Source organism: Bombus terrestris, chromosome 7 (assembly GCF_910591885.1).
Source record: "Bombus terrestris chromosome 7, iyBomTerr1.2, whole genome shotgun sequence".
In the NCBI taxonomy this organism is placed as follows: domain Eukaryota; kingdom Metazoa; phylum Arthropoda; class Insecta; order Hymenoptera; family Apidae; genus Bombus; species Bombus terrestris.
In genome coordinates this window covers 23,251,891-23,272,549 of record NC_063275.1, presented here as the reverse complement: position 1 = coordinate 23,272,549, position 20,659 = coordinate 23,251,891, and the positions used below count along the sequence as shown (strand labels likewise).

At 35.2% G+C, this 20,659-nt stretch overlaps 1 protein-coding gene across 3 annotated transcripts; it reads right to left on the bottom strand.

Moving 5' to 3' along the window:
• Positions 1–75: 75 nt before the first annotated feature.
• On the bottom strand, positions 76–17,640 carry LOC100644485. 3 transcript variants are annotated; one of them, XM_048407392.1, is made up of 15 exons: positions 17,063–17,640; positions 14,678–14,877; positions 13,634–13,910; positions 11,551–12,334; positions 9,645–10,461; positions 7,496–7,976; positions 6,446–6,635; positions 5,812–5,944; positions 4,960–5,199; positions 4,308–4,520; positions 1,945–2,366; positions 1,309–1,548; positions 872–1,074; positions 747–788; positions 76–624 (listed from the first exon to the last, which is right to left on the bottom strand). In XM_048407392.1, the coding sequence occupies exons 3-15, from the start codon at positions 13,723–13,725 to the stop codon at positions 486–488; spliced, it is 3,996 nt and encodes a 1,331-aa protein (XP_048263349.1). In that variant the 5' UTR covers positions 13,726–13,910; positions 14,678–14,877; positions 17,063–17,640; the 3' UTR covers positions 76–485. The 3 variants fall into 3 exon arrangements, with proteins under 3 accessions (XP_048263349.1, XP_048263350.1, XP_048263351.1); XM_048407393.1 differs by lacking the exon at positions 13,634–13,910; XM_048407394.1 differs by lacking the exons at positions 13,634–13,910; positions 14,678–14,877.
• Between the last annotated feature and the right edge of the window lie 3,019 nt (positions 17,641–20,659).

Genomic DNA, 20,659 nt, shown 5'->3' with positions numbered 1-20,659 from the left:
GATTTTTAATTAAAAAAAATTTTATTTTGAGGATATCTAAATAATTTAGGTTATTGTAACATAAATCTGTATAAATGGAGATTCATTTTGCTTCTTTATTTAAAAATAAAAATGAAAAAATTACATGTATAATCAATTCGTTATATTACATGATTGACAATATTTGCATAAAATACAATTACGTACAAAAGTGTTTTATAAAGTCCCGTGTAAATGTACAATACATTTTAAATTATTTTAATTTAATGAACACCGATCGGAATATTTATACCTTCGGAATGCTGTAACATATTTTTTCAGTACTATATTCATTTATTTATCATGATATAGATACATAGATCATCGTCTAAAAATATTGAAAATTGTCTTTTGCATTAAGGCAAGCACAGGCACTGAATTCATGACGAAAGAACTTATATATGATACAACAATAATTGCTTTTCGAAGGCACTAAGTAGCGTAGCTTAACGAAATAAGTTAATTGTTCACGGATCCATGAGATTGACTGAGGGAGGTCGAACATTTAGCTGATATTCTCCAAAGACCATAGCTGCTACCCATTTATGCTGTTCCTCTTTTAATGATCCTGCTAAAATATTTCCAAAGTACGGACTTTCTTTACACCTAAAATAAAATTTTTAAAAGCTGTCTATGATGTTATATTCTCCACTATACGAAGGAAATTTCATGACTATATTTTTTTTCATTTTTTGATTCATGCAAATGACTTTTAATTTAATCATTACCTTGTTGGCTTTTTATTCTTAGCTATGAATGTTATAGACCATCTGCAATAAGAAATATATATATACGTCTAATAATTCGGTAAAAAAGATGTTTGTTATGCATTGAAAGAGGGAAATACATTTACCCCGTCTGTGGATTTCGCTTTGGCTCGTGACCTAAATACCAAATGATATCTTCTACTTTCCACTCGTATAATACATTCGCGCATACTCTGTCTTTGTAACAATAAAGTTTCGCTTGACTAAATTCGAAGAGGTAGTTCTTAAAATTTTTCGATTTTGTGTCAGCAAATTTAAGTTCACCAGACGTTGTCATCGGTGGTTTCATCTAAAAATAAAAGATATTGTAAGATGAAAGAATTAGCTTTTGCTATTGTTTTAAACATAACAAAAATATAATATATCCAAATAAATAAATTTGGCATAATAGCATAACAGTGAATTTAAGAAAGTTAAAATCCACGATATAATTAAAATGAATTGTCCGGTTCAATGCAGTTTATTCTCGTGGAACTCTATAACCATTATGTGGTATTGTAACTACCTATAATATTATATTTACCAGTGGTGCTATATCCTTGTATAGTCGATCCTTCTTAAGTATGAGGACATTGTCCTTTCTATCCTCGGGGTCCCAGTATCCCCACCTTGCCACTGCCTCGAGGACACGCTCTTTATGATGCAGTGGTCTTTCCAGTGCACCAGACAATGTATATTCCTCCAGACACAATTCATGAGCTGACATGTTAGTCTTTTCCGCCAGTTCTTGACACACGTCGAACGCAGTCTTTTGTGGTCCAATCTATAGAAATAAAAATACCTTACGTTTTTTGAATAAACATTCAGTATAAATTAAATATGTATCGAAGAGCAGGTAGTTATACAAGTTCAGCTACTGCTGTATTTTTGTTATATATTGGAATTGTTATATTAAAAAATGTTATAATAAAAACTATATTCCTCTTTTACATTTTACAAAAACGCGATATACTTCTCAAAAACAAAGTATAGATATCACACAGGCTATTTCATAATCACAGCGTATTTGAATCTTCTAAACAAAAAATATAATATTTCAAAATTCCTTCTTTATCATTAAATTGAACAGAAGAGAATCTAAAATCCGAACACCCGTATTTGAAATACCCTGAATAAAACGACAAGGGAAAAGTTAGATATAAAAGAAAGAAATTCTCACGGTCACATTGATGCATTCCCCGTCCCTTGAGAAAATATATATCCAAATTTTCAGATCACCCGATGGTGCACCGCGTAAACCATTATTCGAACCGTGATGTTTCTCGAGAATTTCCAGAATTTTTGCCTCTTTCGCCATATCCGCAGCTGTTAACTGATATAACTTTGGATAGAGTTTGATCAGGTCACCGATCACCCTAGTCTCGGATCTGTTCCATTCTTCCACGCTGCTTTCGTCAGCGTGCATTAACGTCGGTCCCCAGATCGCCGAAAGATTCTCGCCGGTCATCAGGTTCTTGGAACTCTGCTGACTCAAACAGTAAAGGTGAGCGAGAATTCTTCTGAGCGTCGCCGCCGGTACTGGAGTCAACGTGGACAATAATTTCCTATACGCTGAAACTTGTTCGTTATCGTTGACGGTCTCTGAAACAGTTTTTAAAATTACGTTTTTAAAATTATATTTGTATATACAATTAATATATATACAATTAATTTCAGTCTTAATTTAACTAAAATTTAGTTATTGCTATAAAGTCCTATAAACAAAACATTACAGTTGTGGAACGTAGTGTATTTGGACATGGATAGGTGTCAAAATAATAAGCAATTGATTGCCGGCGACTTAATCAAAATGGACATATTTTGAAATAAAGAAATAAGAGATCGAATAGTTTCTTACTGATGATTATTATCCCAATCACATCGAACGCAAGATACTATTTTAGTGTACGTTATCTTTAATAATGACTAACAAAGATTGTACGCAATTTTTATCAGAGCAGCACATGTGTTTACTTTCACTAAGGAGCTTGAAGGCCCGTTATGAAAAGCCATGATTCATCGGCGACCTCCGCGCGATTCTCACGCGACGTTTCGCTGTGCACCAGACTAAAAACAAGTTGCAGACGCGTACAGAAATTTGTGTATTTGAGTTCAACGTTCGTTCCATCGCTCTATTAAAATACATAACTCCCCTTTCAACGCGTGGCACATGGGAGACAAACAGGAACCGTCAATTATCGTTGCTATTAAAACTATTTCAAAGAGAACGTTGAACCAAAAAAAAAAAAAAAACGCAACGACGATAACTTTGTTTTATATGACAAAGATTTGTTTAATAAACAATTAATTAACTATACTTCTTATGCATTTTCAAATACGATTCTAATTTGTCATTCTTGAAACGTTCTAAAAATCTTAATAGGTAAGAAATAAATAATTATCGATCTACTCAAGATAAAAAGATACATTCCTTTTTTATTTTTTGTCATTATTAAAAATTAGTGAAAATATGTAGGTATATTGAATGACACCGCAGAGCGATTAAATCTGTGTATAATGGCACCGGAAATTCAACATTATGGCTGCTGTTAAAACCAGCTAACACGTGAGAAAGTACGCGTGGGTGCGAACACGAATCAACTTGACATTTTTCTTATAGTTACATATATGCAAACGACGAACGAATACGAGGGGCGATTTATCTACATGTACCGTTTTGCAAGATGTTTCGTTTCCCTTCTTATTTAAATAAACATGCTTTTTTAAATAAAAAGTAACATATACTTTTAAATATTCTTCGTACTTTGATCCTTTAGTTAGCAATCTTTAATCGCAACGAAGAAATTTGTTTCGCGAAAGGCTCGGAATTTCGGGTCAGTGTACGTTTCTGCTTACAGTGTAACGCGAGAAATGCACAGAAATTAGAACAGCCGTTACAAAATGTTATTTGCTTGTTGTGAAACATTATCACTTGACGATTAACTACATATCAATTGTAACGGTCATCGCTTCGCTCGAAGACAGCTGTGACAACTGTTTACTGCATAGTGATATTCAAAACCGAACACGTTTGGAAATCGCTTGTCTGAGCTACAAGAAGATGCTAGTTTCTTTTATCTTAGAACGATGTTATTACGTATGTCACGCACGTTTAACATACAAAAAGGGATCCTCCGACAATCGAGAAAGTCTGGCGTGCGAACTCTTAGTCAGCATATGTATCATTGTGCCGAATAAAGTACTTGTAGTTATAAAATAGCAAGTGTTCCCCGTTAGTGATCGCTGGCCACCTGATGTACATAATCCTTAGTTTATATATAAATACGTGTCCACATGATTCAATTTTTCTGTCCATAATAATTTATTGCATTCATACTGCAATTAGAAAAACAAAATTGATACTTTAAAGTATAGGCAATGAAATAACATTGTTTATTTATGTGTTATTAATTTTTTAATCTTTTATATAATATAATTTCAACGTATTCGGGTTTCTCGATTCAATGCCGTTTCGTTGTCAAAACGTCCGGTTAAGAGAGCGAGTTCGAACACAAAAAGTCAAGGACAATAAGTGGTCCTTACCTGCGGTAAGACAAAGTCGATCGTGAATGTTAGGCGGAAACAATGGATTCGGTAAATCACGGAGAAACCTTCTGAGAACTGTGGCGACATCGTGTTCCGTATATGCGCTCCTGGTAATTTGCGTCGCCCATGCGTCGCGACGAAAGGCTTTCAATAATTTAACCACTGCGCTATTGGATCCGTTTTGTCGATAAATGCCCTTCGACATGATACCTTTAACGTTATTCAATATGTTCAAGTTAATTTAATACTGTATCTATTATATATATATTATACATATGTATGAAACTTGGAAGATAAAAATAAAGTAAGATAAATTCAGATTCTTTCCAAATTTCATATATATCATATAAAATAAAATATATAATATAACGTTATACAAGATATATGTATATACTTATTCATATACAAAGCTTGGAAGATATATGAATCTAACATATACTTTATATATCTTTTGTTTCATAAAACGAATTATTTTACATGCATGAGCGATTGATATAAATTATAAGTGATAATAATAATAATATTAATAAGTAATATACTATTATATTACTTAGAGGGAATAACGAGCAGAGTTGAAATGCTATTAAAAAACGGAATGATAATCTTCTTTCACTTGTTGCATATGCTACTACATTCCACATATGCTTACCATGAGCATAAATGAAATTAATGCATTTGTCGAGGATCACAGGCACGTTATCTTGCGTGAGTTGTTGCTGCTCTAAAGCGGGGCCACAGGTAGTGGCAGCTTGATAAAGCGCGTGTCTCCATGCGGATCCTTCGTGAGTTCCTGGTGTAGCCATATGTAGTGCGCCGCTACCACCTGCGTCGACGACCACCACCGGAACTGATCCTGCGCTTGCATTAGGTCCTTCCTGTTCCCGTAAAACTGTAACAGAGCGTGGAAATCATCGAAACTACATTTTTGACCGTGATTCATAAGTAAACGATTTAGCTTATCCCAAAATGTTCCGATAAGCACTTAAAAATGCGTGACTGTACTCTGACCATTACGAGACAGACATATAAAAATAGGCAGTAGAAAATCGTGTATGCATTCCAACAGATAAGATTCGTTGTAATAGCTGCGTTTTTATAACTGTTTCATTGCATTACTGGGTCGTACATTTACTACGACGAGTTCCGTGGCAAATAAAAATTGTTTTCTCTCAAAGAATCGCATGGGCAAGTCGGTCATCGATAATTTGATTTATTATTCCTTTGAGATTTAATTCTAGAAATAATCGTGTAAATGTAAGGCAAATTGTAAAGCTGGTGTAGGATAAATTTCGAGTCCTAGATTACGCTTTATTGTTTCCTTTTTTCCAGCTTGCAAGGTGGATCGATTCTTTTATTTGTCATAATAAATTAGCGAGATGACTTGTCACTGTATTAATACAGTAAATTGGAAACTTTCATGAACGTTGTTGATGAAGCATAGAACTAGATATTTTATTTAAAAATATATAATTAAATCATTTTGATAGAACAAGAAACTTACCGATACATCGTGCCTTCCGAAGGTCGAGTTCTCCAAAAGTTATGGCCGTGGTAGGATCCAGAGATTTCGTATAAATTAACGTTCGTTGATACAGGAGAACCCAAGCTGGAAACCACGTGCCTGTTACGCCTTCCTAGAATATATATCAACTAATGTTTTTTAATATGTAATTCACTTGATGATAACATAACAAAAGTAATATAAATATTTGATTCTAAAATCAAATTATTACAGTAGTATTTATTATTATTGACTACGAGACAGTCATTATTATCTCACAAATGGACGTTTGATCATTAGAAAGCGGTTTTCTCCAAAGACGGTCATAATCAATACAAAATGAACGAAGATACTTGTACAAATATATTACCTTCTCCATATACATAAAAAAGACAGATGAAATAAACTCTCTAAGATATCTGCCATTAAATATCATGCTGTTCTTTTAACGTTTATTATAAATATTCGAGAATTATAAATTTAAAAAAATGCATTAGAAATTAAATCTTAGAAATCTTCTTCAATTACTACCATACCCTATCTCTAGCATAGATATGTTGGTATCTATTAACAAGTTTATAAATTAAATAAAATCTGCTGGATTCGAAGTTGATTCACATTTTCCATTTTTTACCTTCAAATAGGCCCATCCTACTCTGGTCAATTCAGCCGTGTACTTCGTGGGAAAAACCGTAGTAATAGCCTCTAGTATTCTTTGAGCCCAAATCCTTCGTTCCGTGGTACCCTTCGCGTAGAACACGTGAACGCTCGGTCTTCCCTCAACGCTAATTGCTATGCAATGTACAGTCTCTCCATCAACTATCCTGAACATTTTAAATTGCCTTTGTTATTCCTCGGTCGGTTCGCTGTTTAACCTTGCTATATGTAAATTTCTACTTCTTTCTCGTGTTTTCCTTTTTCGCTCAGACTTTCCTTCAACTTTTCTTCAAGTACAGATATTTTCATTACGTACTTTACTACGGATTTTTATGCATTTATAGAAAATCTGAAAGTGCAAGATTCCACAGAGTACGCGTAATATGAAAAAACATATGAAATGTGCAAAGTGTAGCGTTTTCTATAATATACGATAGGTGAAACAATTTTCTACCGATGCTCTATCTTTTTAACTACATTTCCAGTAATACGAATTTGCATAAAAGTCCGCAGTTTAAATATTACGCATCGTACACACATAAGATAGCGATTGCAACTTCGACATAACAAATGGCCTGCGGATATTTCTGCAGATTCACGTTTCTGCCAACATAGATAAAGAAACGAAAATCATAAGCGGAGACCTCTTGAATATTATAACGAATAGTTCTACTTTAGTATGAAATCTATCCAATAAAAAATGCTAGGGAGTAATTTACTTATCCCATTTCTTTATAAATATATATCTTCCGTTAAACAAATTCATATACACGTATTCTTACGTTCTTTGAACAAACAAATTTTCCGTATCTTCGAACTTCTCAGAAATGCATAAAAATCCGCAGTCTAATAACAAGCATACTTAAATCAATCGTTCTCTCATCAAACATACATACGTATTCGTATCTTTTTTTCTTCGGAATTTAATCACGCTACTTCATGTATCTTCGTCTCGCGAATTCTTCCCTTTCATAAAGTGTTATTATTCGGAGAAGCATTCTTTTATGCAACGAAAAAGCGGACTCACTTAAAGTCCTGGAGGAGATGAATGCTGTACACTGTGTCGAGGTGAACGATCTCCTTCAGAGTAGACATGCCCTTATCTGTGTAGAACGAGAGCTTCTGGTCAGCCAAGATCGCTGCCCTTTGCACCAGGTCCTTCGCTCTTTCTATTCCTACACCGGTCCTGTAAACGATTCCACGGTGCGTCGTCACATTTAGCAGATCGTTCACCCTTGGTCTCTCCAATTTCGTCGATTTCGTGCTTGGCACAACGCCACTGTGGTCACGACTTCTGGACAGCAATTTACTGCCGCTCTTCACGAAACTCATCACGTTCGGTCTGATCCCGTGCCCCGTGGACTCATGCCGCAATTTTTTCAATTTCTGGATCACGCCCACGCGTCTATGCTCCTCCGTGGCCTTACCGCCCGAAGGACACGAAGATTCGTCAGCGGCCGTCGTCGTCGTCGTCGTCGTCGTTGTCGTGCTGCTCGTCGTACTCGTGACTGGTGCATGTAAAGTACGTATATATTTATTCTTCATCGAGATATATAAAATATATTTATTATAAAAGCGTTGATTTTCGAGCGACGGATTTAACGAATTGTTTTATTATTTTCTAAATGGATATTAGTAATAAATATTAATTAGTACTAAATGGTAAATTATACCTGTGTATAATAAGTTATTGTGTTTCACTATAATATAGACTACATAGACTGTAGATGTTCATGCGTTTATCACATTTAAAGATATTTAAAGCTGCGAGTATTTACGGAATATACAAAATATGATATACCGATATATATATGAATAAGTGAAGCAAATCTCTGTTTAGGTTTTACTCCTTTAACTATCGCCACAGAAGTATAAAATTGCATAAACATTCGCAGTCTATTAATAAGATACGGTGTGTCACAGAAATATTCATACTCGTAATTATTGAATTCAAATGATCGATATTCTTTAACGATATACAGATTGCAATGTTTAACAATACGAATACATAAATTGGTATGTCGTTTATTAAAAACTAATCGTCTATTATACTATAAATGGCAGTTTAAACAAACCATCAAATTCAATAATTGCGAGGATACGAATACTATTTTCTACTATTATAAAGAAACAGTCAACAATTTGACAAATTTTGGATAAATATGAGCTTAAAAATAAAAAGTTTTCTTTACCATATGCTTCATATGAAATTAAGCAAGCACTTGCCTACGCCTTTTTTTAAACGTTAGGAATAAAGACACGGAAGTGAACAAAATTAACGAAATACTCATTACCATACGATTTTATCCTACTAACTCGATATACTTATATACGCTGTATACATCGGTGTAGTTTACAGTACAAATATCGCCACAGAATAGCTCAGGTCGAGTCATTAGTATTTTATATTAAATATTAGAAATCACATCTTACAAGTATGATTGCTTTCAAGGCGTAGGCTATTTATATAAAAAATTATCATAATTTTGAATTTTACAGCGGTGTAGGACAAAATGCTTCAAGTGGCGTCGAGTTAGAAGGGTTAAACTGTTAACACTAATTTAAGTTACTCTCAATTGACGATATAGTCTTTCTGTACTTCTATACATCACTGGAAGCTCAATTGCAGTCTAAAAATAGGATACGTGAAGTTCCAGATAATTATTATAATAATCGATCGGCCAAGACGTTAAAACGTAGACGAGTAGTAGGATTATATAATTGTTTAAGTGTAATAAAGCATATTGGGATATTGCAATTTATCGCTATCTTGAAATTTAATGCCACGCAGTACCCACGTGTGAAACTCAGTTGAATCATCAGTTCTTCGTAGAAGAATCGACAAGTGTAAAATAGCGATTATACATCTTTGAACGGTAACATGCATTTACATATTTAACATTGACGATTCTCTCCACCTACTATTTACTTTCTCTAATACACATCGAAAATGAAAAGTCGTCTCAATTATCGTCAACATTATCAAACTGATTTAAATTACGTTTCTACTCTTTCTTGAATACCGTTGTAATCTTCCTCCTAAAATTTTCAAATTTACTTCCAACTCTTTAGACAAAATCCTACCATCCCTGCTTTTTATCTACACCACGATTTGATTTATATCAAAATCTTAATTCAATGATCAACTTAAAGCTACGATATAACTAAGCGACTACCTGAACTATCGCTAGTCGTAGCAGCCACGGATTTAGCTGTGACAGAGGTAGGAGAGGATGCCTCGCTCGAGCGATTCTTCGCTGTCGGTTTCCTAGGGGGAACAGCGGGTTGCTTCCGAGTCACTAGATGCGCTAATTTCGGCAATAGAGCCGGATTTTTGCCCGTAGCGCTTTTATCCGGCTCTGGAAGGATCTCTGCGACCTCGTCGTACTCGTTTTTCGGCAAGGAGTCGAATCTTTTCGGTGGTTCTGGTGGCACTGACGAAATCTGCTCGGCATCCTCTTCGTCCACGTCATCTTGTTCCTCCTCGTTATCGACTGCTTCCTGAAAGTCCAGAATACTGCCAGAGCTGCTCGGCGAATCGTTGGTGGCCAATAAAGTCTCCAGTAACATTAAGTCGTTATTTTCAAAGTTGCTATACACGTTTTCATCGGAAGTTCTCGCGAACGGGTCAAACTCGAACAATAAAGATTTGCTACTCTGTTGTCTATTTTCTGGACTGTTCGACGTTGTTTCTTTCTCTTCTTGTGCCTTTTGCGGCGACAGATTTTCATACAGAGAATTTTGAATGGATGCTTGGCTTCCATTTGACGCGTCCGACGTTCGATCGAGCAGAGGCACTTCTTTGTCCAGGATGTCCTCCTCTGCGCTGGATATCCTGTCCAGTTCGTCGAGCCCCTCGGATTTCCCAACTGGCGCGGTGTCGTAAAACGTCCAGGAATCGGATCTGGATAATCTCTTCACGTTATCCGATTTGTCTAACGGTACCGTCACGTTTACGTCGGAAAGGTTCAAGCTCTGATCGGAATCACTGGCCTGTTAATAAACCATGGGAAATTTTTAATTATATTTTTGTTTGTACCTTAACGTAATTGTTTTAGCGTTTTGTTAATTACATGCAAGATCGTGGTATTTTATGCAAATTTCCTATGAACGCATAAAAATCTTCAATCTAATCCTATGACATTGTTCTGGTCAGTTTTCTCTTGTCTTATTATTCTTATTCTTTGATAAGGACAATAGGATAAAGAGATAAAGTAATATTTAGATATTTGTATCGATATTTGATTCATTCAGTAAACTATAACATAGAAAATGCCATGACAAAAAAAACGAATGGAAAGTTACATTTGCTTGATGGAAATCAAACGTTTCAACTAGCTGAAGTAGTTTTAAAAATTAAACGGGCGCTAACTAAGTGACAGACTGAAGGCCATGCGCTAATAATTTTATTGATAGCGGAAGGAAGAAAGCTAACGACCTAGGATCAAAAGTGTTATTCCCTTCGGTAATGTGAAAGAGAACATTTTAATGTGACAACTCAGACTCGCTCTTTTATTTATAAAGAAAAGTCGAGAAACAAAATCCACTTTTATCCTATGTCCCTATTTCATTCACTCGTTTGATCGTCTATTCTCTTGCTGCGAAATATGTTCCCTCTAGGTCTTCACAATGTACAGCAAGGGGAAAAAAGAAAACAAAGGAAGAGCACGAAGAAGTATTTGCGAACAATCAAAAGCATTATTCTTGAATACAGTTATAAAAAGAAATACAAATCACGCTTCTAACTCTCCAATTGCCATAGCTGGGGCTATGACGCAATGCGAGAAATTTTCCTGATCTCTACTTCCACCGATTGAACGATTTTTATTAGAAATAAAAAATGACAGATCATAAACGTTTGGGTATTTTAACGCACAGTCGAAGACGATGGAATAGTAAACAAAATCATGGATCTAGCACGCACTATTATGAATCAGCACTATCTGAAATAGATAACGTAGTCGTTAAAATGAATTGGAAGCCACAAATTATTAATTTGCTTATGTTTTAGAGTAAATAAGAAGTTCTACAGAAATTAAAGGGTTAAAACAATTGAAATACGTTTTTAAACGGTACGTTTACCTGATTGAGCACGAAACTAAGTAGATCAAACGATTCGGGGAAGTCCCTGTCGACTTTGTCAGAGATGGTCGAGCTGATCGTGTCGTATCGACTGCTGCCTGACGTGACGGACTGCAGTTCGTCGTAGATAGACTCGTCAGGATGTGGAGGAGGATATGCAGGAGGTGGTGGACTGTGACGCGTCCCGGAAAGATCCTCCTCGTTTCTGACGCTTCTCAGATTACTGTTCAAGGGACTGTAGAACGAGATGCTGCTGAAAATATCGTCAGCCGGCATCGAGACGCATCTCTCATCCTCTACAGGATCTTTGAACTTCTTATTACCACCGGTGTTATCCCTTAAAAGATCGTCCTGATTCAACGAAGTTAACCGTCTCGTTAAAAGATTCTTCACCGACTTTTCCAATCTGATACTAGCGTTCCTCGTGCTGGAAATTACCGCACGGCCCTTCATCGTCATCTTCTCCGAAATCTCGTCTTTCAGTTGTCGGGAGCTACTGCTCAGATTTCGAAAAAATTCATTGTTCGTACTCCTCGATTCCGACGTCGATTTCGAGTCGTCGCTTTTCTCCGATTGGCTCGAATCGCTGTGACTGCTGAATCGAGCCGTTGGCATCGAAGGTGGCAACTTCCTCCTCGGTGCTGGTACCGGTCGCTCGGTCATCACCGACCTAGGTTTCGGTATCGGTTTCTCCTCCATCTCGTATGGATATCTTTCTGTCTCGCCGCTCGTTTTTAACCGAAGGATCCAGGAACGTAGAAGCTGCGCCACATGCTTCGGTCCCCTTATAACAGTATTTTCATATCTTTCATGCGTGTACATTTTGAAATTGGTACGTTTCGGATGCTATTGTTATTGCGAGGTGCGAGCTGGTTAAATAATTGGTCATTCAAATTTTGGAATTTTCGTGAATTTCGCGAACAAAGTACTTCTTAGCGTAATTGAATTTTACAAGTTTTTACGATGCAGCTTATCCGACTGGATCCGAGATGATATTAATGAATTTTTGTACGATTCGGGTCAACCGATTATATAATAATTTTGAGGAATTCGATAAGATGGATTTCGTTTAAAGAAATCAATATAACTTGTTCAGTTTGATTTGAAAGACAAAGGACTCGATATTTCTTCGAAAAACTAATTGTTACAAGAAATATAATTATCGTTTTAATAAATTTAACGAGATTAATTGTGATTAAAAAGACAGAACTGAGATGTACGAGCGATTTTAAAGCCATTTAAACCGTCTTATGTTATAATTGCAACGATTATTCGGATGTCATCTCGTCAACCTGTGTCAAGGGACTTGATAGTATCGCGTTCAGTGCAACTTGAGACGTAAAAAAAGTCACATGCGCGCGGCCAGAGATAATAGAGCAGTGTCGGACAGTTGTAATTTAGTCTCTTTTTAATCTATTACTTTCCATATCTCACGTTCGATTAATATTTTAATCGATCTAATATGAGGATTAGAATTTTTATGGTAGCACGTCGATGATAGATAGTAAGTGAACTGATAATTAATTTTTAATACAGAATTAGAAAAAGAGAAGAAAAATTAATTGCCATTATACGTACACATATGTAAATTATGTAATTAGAATTGTATCAAATGAACGAAAGGATGACGTTAAAATTAACGAATAATAGTAAAATCGGAAAGAAAATGTACAAATTTTGAAATAATCAGAAGCGTATGGTGGTTGATCGTACTACCACAAAGCAGTGAAAGTATGCTAAACTTATCGAGCAAACAGAATTCATTTCCAATCTTGCAACACACATGCGTAAGCCTGCTGGCACCTGTTCTCACGTTGCACAATTAAAATGCAATCTCAGGTAGAAATGTTCATCCATTGAAGAAACTCTTCTCCCATACACTTGTATTAAAAAGAAATTATTAATAGTTAATAAAGGATTGTTAGTGAATAAACGAAGAATATGAATAAGGTAGGTAAAAAAGATCGGGCAGTTCGAGCGATTTGTATGCTGAATCAAAGATTGAGCACATAATTGTTCAAGGCTTTGAGATAGATTACCAAGCGAATATTTGTAAAAAATGATATATATTAATTTATCATACGTCGCAACATCCGAAGACGATTCCTCATTTTCGAGATCCCGACGAGGCGTTGAACACTGACTCGAAGAACTATCAACATTTGCTTCGTACATTCTACCAACGATAGTTACTTAGATAATAAAGACAGCTCAGCGCGAAGCACTTCTGCACGGTTGAATCACCGCTTCCGAGTCACGTGATTAGCAATGAGCAGTTGGAATAAATCATGTTTTATAATTTCGATTCGTCTTGATTATCAGCTTCATGCATACCCCTTCTGGTGTCCGATAATTTTCACCTAATTAAATTTTACGTTAATTGTAATTCAAGTTGATCTGTAATTCCATCGTGTTTAAGCTATTTCTTAAATCATCTTTTCGTAGTAATTTTACTGTTCGTAGAAAGTATTTCATTGCGATAAAATATTTTATAAAATGTTCGAATTAGTTAATATGAAACGTGAAACGTTTATTCGTGTGTCTTGTACGTAACGTTTATTCATGTATGTAAATCTGGAAATGAAGACACATTATTAAGGAAGTAATTTGAATGATAATCGTACGTACGTTATCATACGCTAGTACTACACATATAATTGTGGATCTTAACGTATACTTCCTTTTAACAGTTTATTAACGCTTCCAAATGCTAATCCGAGTCGAACTTTCTACTTAATACCTTCGTTTATGTAAACGATATCAAAGATATAGGTTAGGATGCTGCATCTTCTCCGGTACATCTACTTCAAATTGCACGTAAATGTCATCTTATAAAAATCATTCGAAAAATTGATAAATAACAAACAAACTTAGATCAAACGATAAACCATGCGACAGTAATACGTACAACGGCTAATAACATAAAATTTCTAATTCCCGCGAAAACGACAGTCATTGGAAACTCTGGCGCGTTTGAATCGCCGCATCTTAGTCACGTGGTCAACAAGAATAATAAAGAAAAAAAGAACAGGGAAAACTATATATTGACACGACTGTTCTATAGTACTGAGTCATCGCTTCGAAATCCGATAGCGAACGCATTCAGTTTCCGGTTTTTTACACTAACCAACACGAACGTCACGTTTCCATGCTTTCTCAGTTCCGATCCATGGATCGTCGGGCTGGACCTAGATTCCCATGTTCCTCATTGTCGGACAAAGGAGAGCGGTTCGATGTTCCCTCTGCTCAGCCGTGAACGGAACGTGAATCATGGCAAAGTCGTGCCAACAGATCCATCAGAGTTTCTAAAATTAACCGATATCTCCGCTGCAAAATGATAAGTATTCGACGTTATTCCCTAAACGCCCGCAATTTCCTGCTGCCTAACATTAATAAGCAAGGTCTTTTCGCGCTAAAACCAGCGCTATCAAAGTCTGTAAACTTGATTCCATGACTTCGGCCAGTCTTGGGAAACATACGCGGTTAGTTTTCTGATACTCGCGCGTTCCACTTTCTCATTAAAGAAATTCTCATTGTTGACCTAACGGTATTATTGAATTAAGTCGGTAAGATTACGGATTTTAAATGTAAGACAAATATACTGGGTGATTCATGCGACTGCAACACGTAATATCTTTTTTTTTGGTTGAAGTTAGAGAAGATGCCAGGGAAAACAGAAAAGTGAAAGAAAAGTGATTAATTTAGGAGGTATTTCAATTTTAGTTCTGTAGAGCTTATCGTATCAAAAGCAGAAAATATAAATAGAAGAATATTGCGTTACGTCTTTCCTTCTTCTTTATACATATAATAAGTTCTACAAAATTAAAGTTAAAATGTCTTTTAAATTAATCAGTTTTCAACCATGCTACGCTAATATTTTCTTATATCGAACGAGGAATCGATTCGATCTATGCAACAGAAAATGTATGTTTCTATTTTAAAAAATTGCGCAACTGTAAAATGCATCATCGCACTTGCGAAAAATGTGTGATCGTGAATATATAGTCCAGTTTTAACCATTCTTTTTTTTCTCCAACATTTGTTTCTAACCTCAATCACAAAAAAAATGGCTTGTTTCAGTTAAGTGAATCATTCTCTTTACACAAATGTTTTTTCAATGTTTCTTGCTTGTCATTCAAGAAAGGTTAGTTGAACTACATTTTTTATTAATACATAATCGTGTAAGCTATCATTGTAACATTATTTATTATGTCGGATAATTACTGAAATTAATTCAGTGTTTTTATTTGATTGTATTAATGACACGTGTTAGTTGTTGATTTATTATCATTTGAATTATCATTTATATTTGGAATATAATGGTTTCTTTTATTCAAATGTTATGTCGATAAGACATGTTCGAGATAATTTGATCTTGGTATTCATTGTATGATTCAAATGACACACAAAAATACATGCAAGGCAAACAGTCAATAATAAAGTCGCTCCAATTACTCCTATCAACCGAGTGGCATACTTGGCAACTGTTCCTTTGAAAGGCAAATATTTGCCAAAACGTCGATAGGCTTCTACGTTTAGTATGCGCGCATCCTCGTTGCTCACGTAACCATTCTTGTTTATAGTTCGTATTAAAAGAATAATATCATTTGTATTGATATGGCATTCCTTACTATTGTACTGTACCTATGTATCGGTTTGTTTTTGTTGATCAATCCGTTCGGCTATTAAATCGGTCAACTTTTTCATTTTTGAGGTTACTAAAAATATGTAGGTCCTTTTTTTATTAAGATAGAAACATTATTAGGTATATTCTACTTAATTTTCGCGTACAAATTTAATTGTAATCTATGTCGTCTATGTATGGTACACAAATGTAGGAGATTAAGGTCGGTAAATAGTGCAATAGCCTTGATTTTAAGGATATTACAAAATATTATACGTTGTCCGGATCAAACTGTGTTTTGTATTGTGTTTGAACAAAAATTAATTATTGGTCAGGATAATCTTTCACTTCTCCTAGATTTACATATTTTTAAGATATATAGAAGATGAAATTAGATTGTGTTTTTATGTATTTCCAAAATTCGCTATTTTTTAATACCAAATAAAACTAAAAGCTTTTTGTTTGAGGTGAAAATTCAAGATAGAAGCATAATCATTTACATCTAACATTCATGTGTATATACCTATTTATTCTCAGTATATCTATCTATCTGCAGTATTTATGGTATATCTATTGCAGTGCATCATATGTCAACAAATCTAGCGTCGACTCTTATTCTAATCAGTCTCCATTCTTGCATACACAGTAAACATATCCTGATGTACCTATGCTCTTTGGATCTTCACGCAGCAAGGTTACCACGATTGTGCCGAGAAAAATCTCTATTGTTGTGGAAAGTCAGTGCCTTTGAAACGTTTATCACAGTATGTATCTTAAGAGCACCAGATTGAACTGACTTTTCTATAGCGAACCAAAGCTGCCTACTTGTTGATTCTCGAGTGTCGTCGAAATGAAAGCATCGTATATAAAGAAACAAAAGGCACGTACCTTGAAACTTGTCCAAGACGAGGCCGTAAAACGATTCCTCGGCTACTCGAGTATTTTTCGCTGATCGAAGTGCTTTAATCTTGCACATAGAACACTATTTAAAACACGAAGCTGTTTTATTGTCCAGCGGGGTCAGAGACCCACCTGGCCGTTAGTCGTTGCCACTGTCATCATCTCTCTCCTCGTTTCTTCTCTTTCCACTGTTGAAAAGGTGTATACACACGATATATACCTACGACACGCACACTGGCACCAAATAGTTTAGAGCTACACACAAAGCACGGAACGCCGATACACTCACGCACGAGACACGCGCGCACACATACCACGCACACGGACGCGAATCTCACACTTCAGGCGATCGAGCTTCTCTCCTTTCTCTTCGCATTCTTTGACATTTCCCTAGATTCGTTCGCGCTTTAATTTTTGACAAACGAAATTATCTGAGCAATGGTAAACGTAAAACTCCTACTATTTACGCAGTGATAAAACTATATACGATAAGATAAAAGAAACAAGACGCGTTCACTTCCAACACGTCGCCAGTACTCGTACGCCCGCACTAACATTCTGCTCTGAAACCTACGCGAGACTACCTATGCATCCCTACTCTCGTTACTGTTCGCTTCTGCATCCCCACTATGTCGACTCAGAGACACTATTTACACGCACGTGTATACACAACGAAACGCACGAATCTGACCGCGATATTACAAATGCATCCTCTGTCGAACCTTAATTTTACTTACAACTCTGTTATTATCCATCCAGAAGATTGATTTTAACGTGTTTTATGTATTTATGTTTTTAGGATATTTGATAGCGTCTGGAAGAATCACTTGTTAGAGGATTTTCTTTCATTCTGTTATTATATATGATTCACATGTATATGACCCGAAAAGATTTCGTTATATGCAAGATAATGGGAACTCACGACGAAGTTGTCATTAATTAGAGCATCGATAGAGAAATGTTAACGACCCCGGTGGTTTTGTACGGAAACCACAGGAAATTTGAAACGAAATTCACGAAAAATGGACGAATTTGTGGAGAAGTCACTTGCTCTCCGATTTCGATGATTTTGAAATATGTTATAAAGCTCGACAACTTTCTCAACATCTTTTTCCGATATATATAAGCCAAGGCCGACTTTAGTTTTTAACTTATATAGAAAAATATCTCGCTGCTCGACCCTACTTTTCAAGCTGCACTGGGTTAGTAGTACATAATATTAATATATTAATACCGGCAAGAAGATTCACATGGAGATAATTAGATAGAGAAAAATTAAATTAGTTAAAAAAAAATTGCACCATAAAAGAATTAGCGTATCTAGTGCATTTTAGTACATGGTTATATAACATTGAGGAAAAACGAAGATCGCTCAAAAAGTTTAGGTGTAATTTTTTATAGAACTATAAGCGATGCTCCAAAAATAGATGCTATTTTTCAGATGCTCTCTTTTTAACTATCTTTAGAGTATTCGAGGAAACAACATTTTTAACAAACACGGAGCGTTTCTTCTATATCTGGTCCTTCATACAATTTCAAATCGTGAAAGGAATGATTTCATCAACCAACTCATTCGTATAACTCACCTGTCAGGTGGTAGATAGATACTCGATGGCGTTTTACTTTATCTTTTGCGAAAATATTGATCTTTGTCTACTTTAGAAAGAAAAATATGTACAAGCGTCGAAAAAGAAGGATAATAGTAGCAATAAAAAGATCAGTAACAAAATTTTGTTGCGAAAGTTCCAAAATGTATAAAAGTAAACAAATTCTTAATTCTCTAAAATTATTATTGTTATCGTAAATATTAAATAATATGTTATTGCAGATTTATTATTATTTTATTAGAAATAAATAGCGCATGTAACATCGAGTATTCTTGATGTTCCTTAACGTCGCCTTCGCCGGCGCCCCTCGTAGAAAAATCAAAAGGAATCAACTTGACTGATCATCCGAGCTACGAATGAGTCATATACAATTGGCAGCATCATCTGGTTATTCGATAACTTTTATCGACCATAAAGCAATTGGGCATGGTTATGTATATCAAAGATAAAGGCCAGTTTTGTTCCAAGTATCGTTCGTTAGCCATAATCATTCTTACGTTCATTAATCAGTCTAAAAAATTTACAATCGAAGATATTCAGTACGGTGTTTGCCGTTCGTTCATCGAATCTATGTTGATTATTTGACCAAAGAGTGCAATGTATTATAGTTAAACATTTAAATTGAACATTTCCATTTCTCGGAACGCGATACAAGATATTTTAAAGAATATTTTATCTTTCAAAGAAGATATTTCAAAGGATATATAGTTGATTACAGAATATAGCGTAACTGCTACGAAGAAGGCAATGCAACTTTTATTAAAATCTTTCTTAACCTTCTGACTTCGAGCACCGCTTATAGATTGCATCCACCAGATGACCTGTGGGTACGAGCGCCGCATATAGGCGGCGACCACGGGACTACTCCTGAGTCCGGCACCCCATATATTCGGCATTCAAATGATGCATATACAAGTGCCATCTGTAGTCAATAATATATTTTTTCGTTATCGGCAGAACATTTTTTGTTGATTTTATTGACATATTGGATTAATCACTTCTTAAAGTTACTCATTATTGAAATAACATCGAAACGATCGTATGTATACTGTTTCATGCTAAAAAATCTATTAAATCCATTGACAGTGAAACGATATTTCATATATCGAATTATTGTTATTTAAGACTTAGGAAAACGTATATACAGCAACCACGCACACTGTGCGTATTTCTAGCTCGCGTTACGTTCAGTGACAGTACTTTAGCGGGCTGAACTGCGAAAGAATTAATGCCCATAACCTCAACCCGATAAATGTTCTCAAGACGCGTACAAATGCTCTGTATTTATAGAATCCTCCATAAAAATAATTTATATACAAAGCCTGTATTTCATAACTTTGATATCATTTTTATTATCATCAACAGATAAAACTGAATTAATTCATATTCGTGTCCATATGTCTGTATCGAGAAAAGCTTTATTCATTGATGATGTTGTAATACTTGCTATTGCGTATAATCAAAATTCCTGACATTAGAGATGTTTATCAACGTCGATAACAATCTTATTAAGTTATCGAATAGCTATATTCTTTGATATTTCACGGGGATTGTCAAGTACAAAGCTAAACAGCTTGTACGGCTGAAAAGTTTGCGGATACTTGCTTCTTCACAGGATATAATTTACATCGTATAAATAATAATATGCATGTAGTATAGAGAAATCTGCAATAATTTCAATTCGTTACGATTAATATAATTATTTTTAGTAGAATATCATCGTGAGATGAAATTCATTTTTAACAGCCAACCCGCAATAATAAAATTGATGTTGTTAATTATCGTGAAGCTGTTCCTCGTCATTGGAAGAAATAACCTCTTTGCTCTGCTTGATACGTGAAAAACTTGAAACTGAGGCAAGGAAAAACCTTGGAAAAATCTCGTGATTATGTATTTTTCTGCATATAACTACTTTATAATAATTAATTACAGTATATTAATAGTAATTAGTGGAGTAATGCGTTAGTTGATAGAGAAG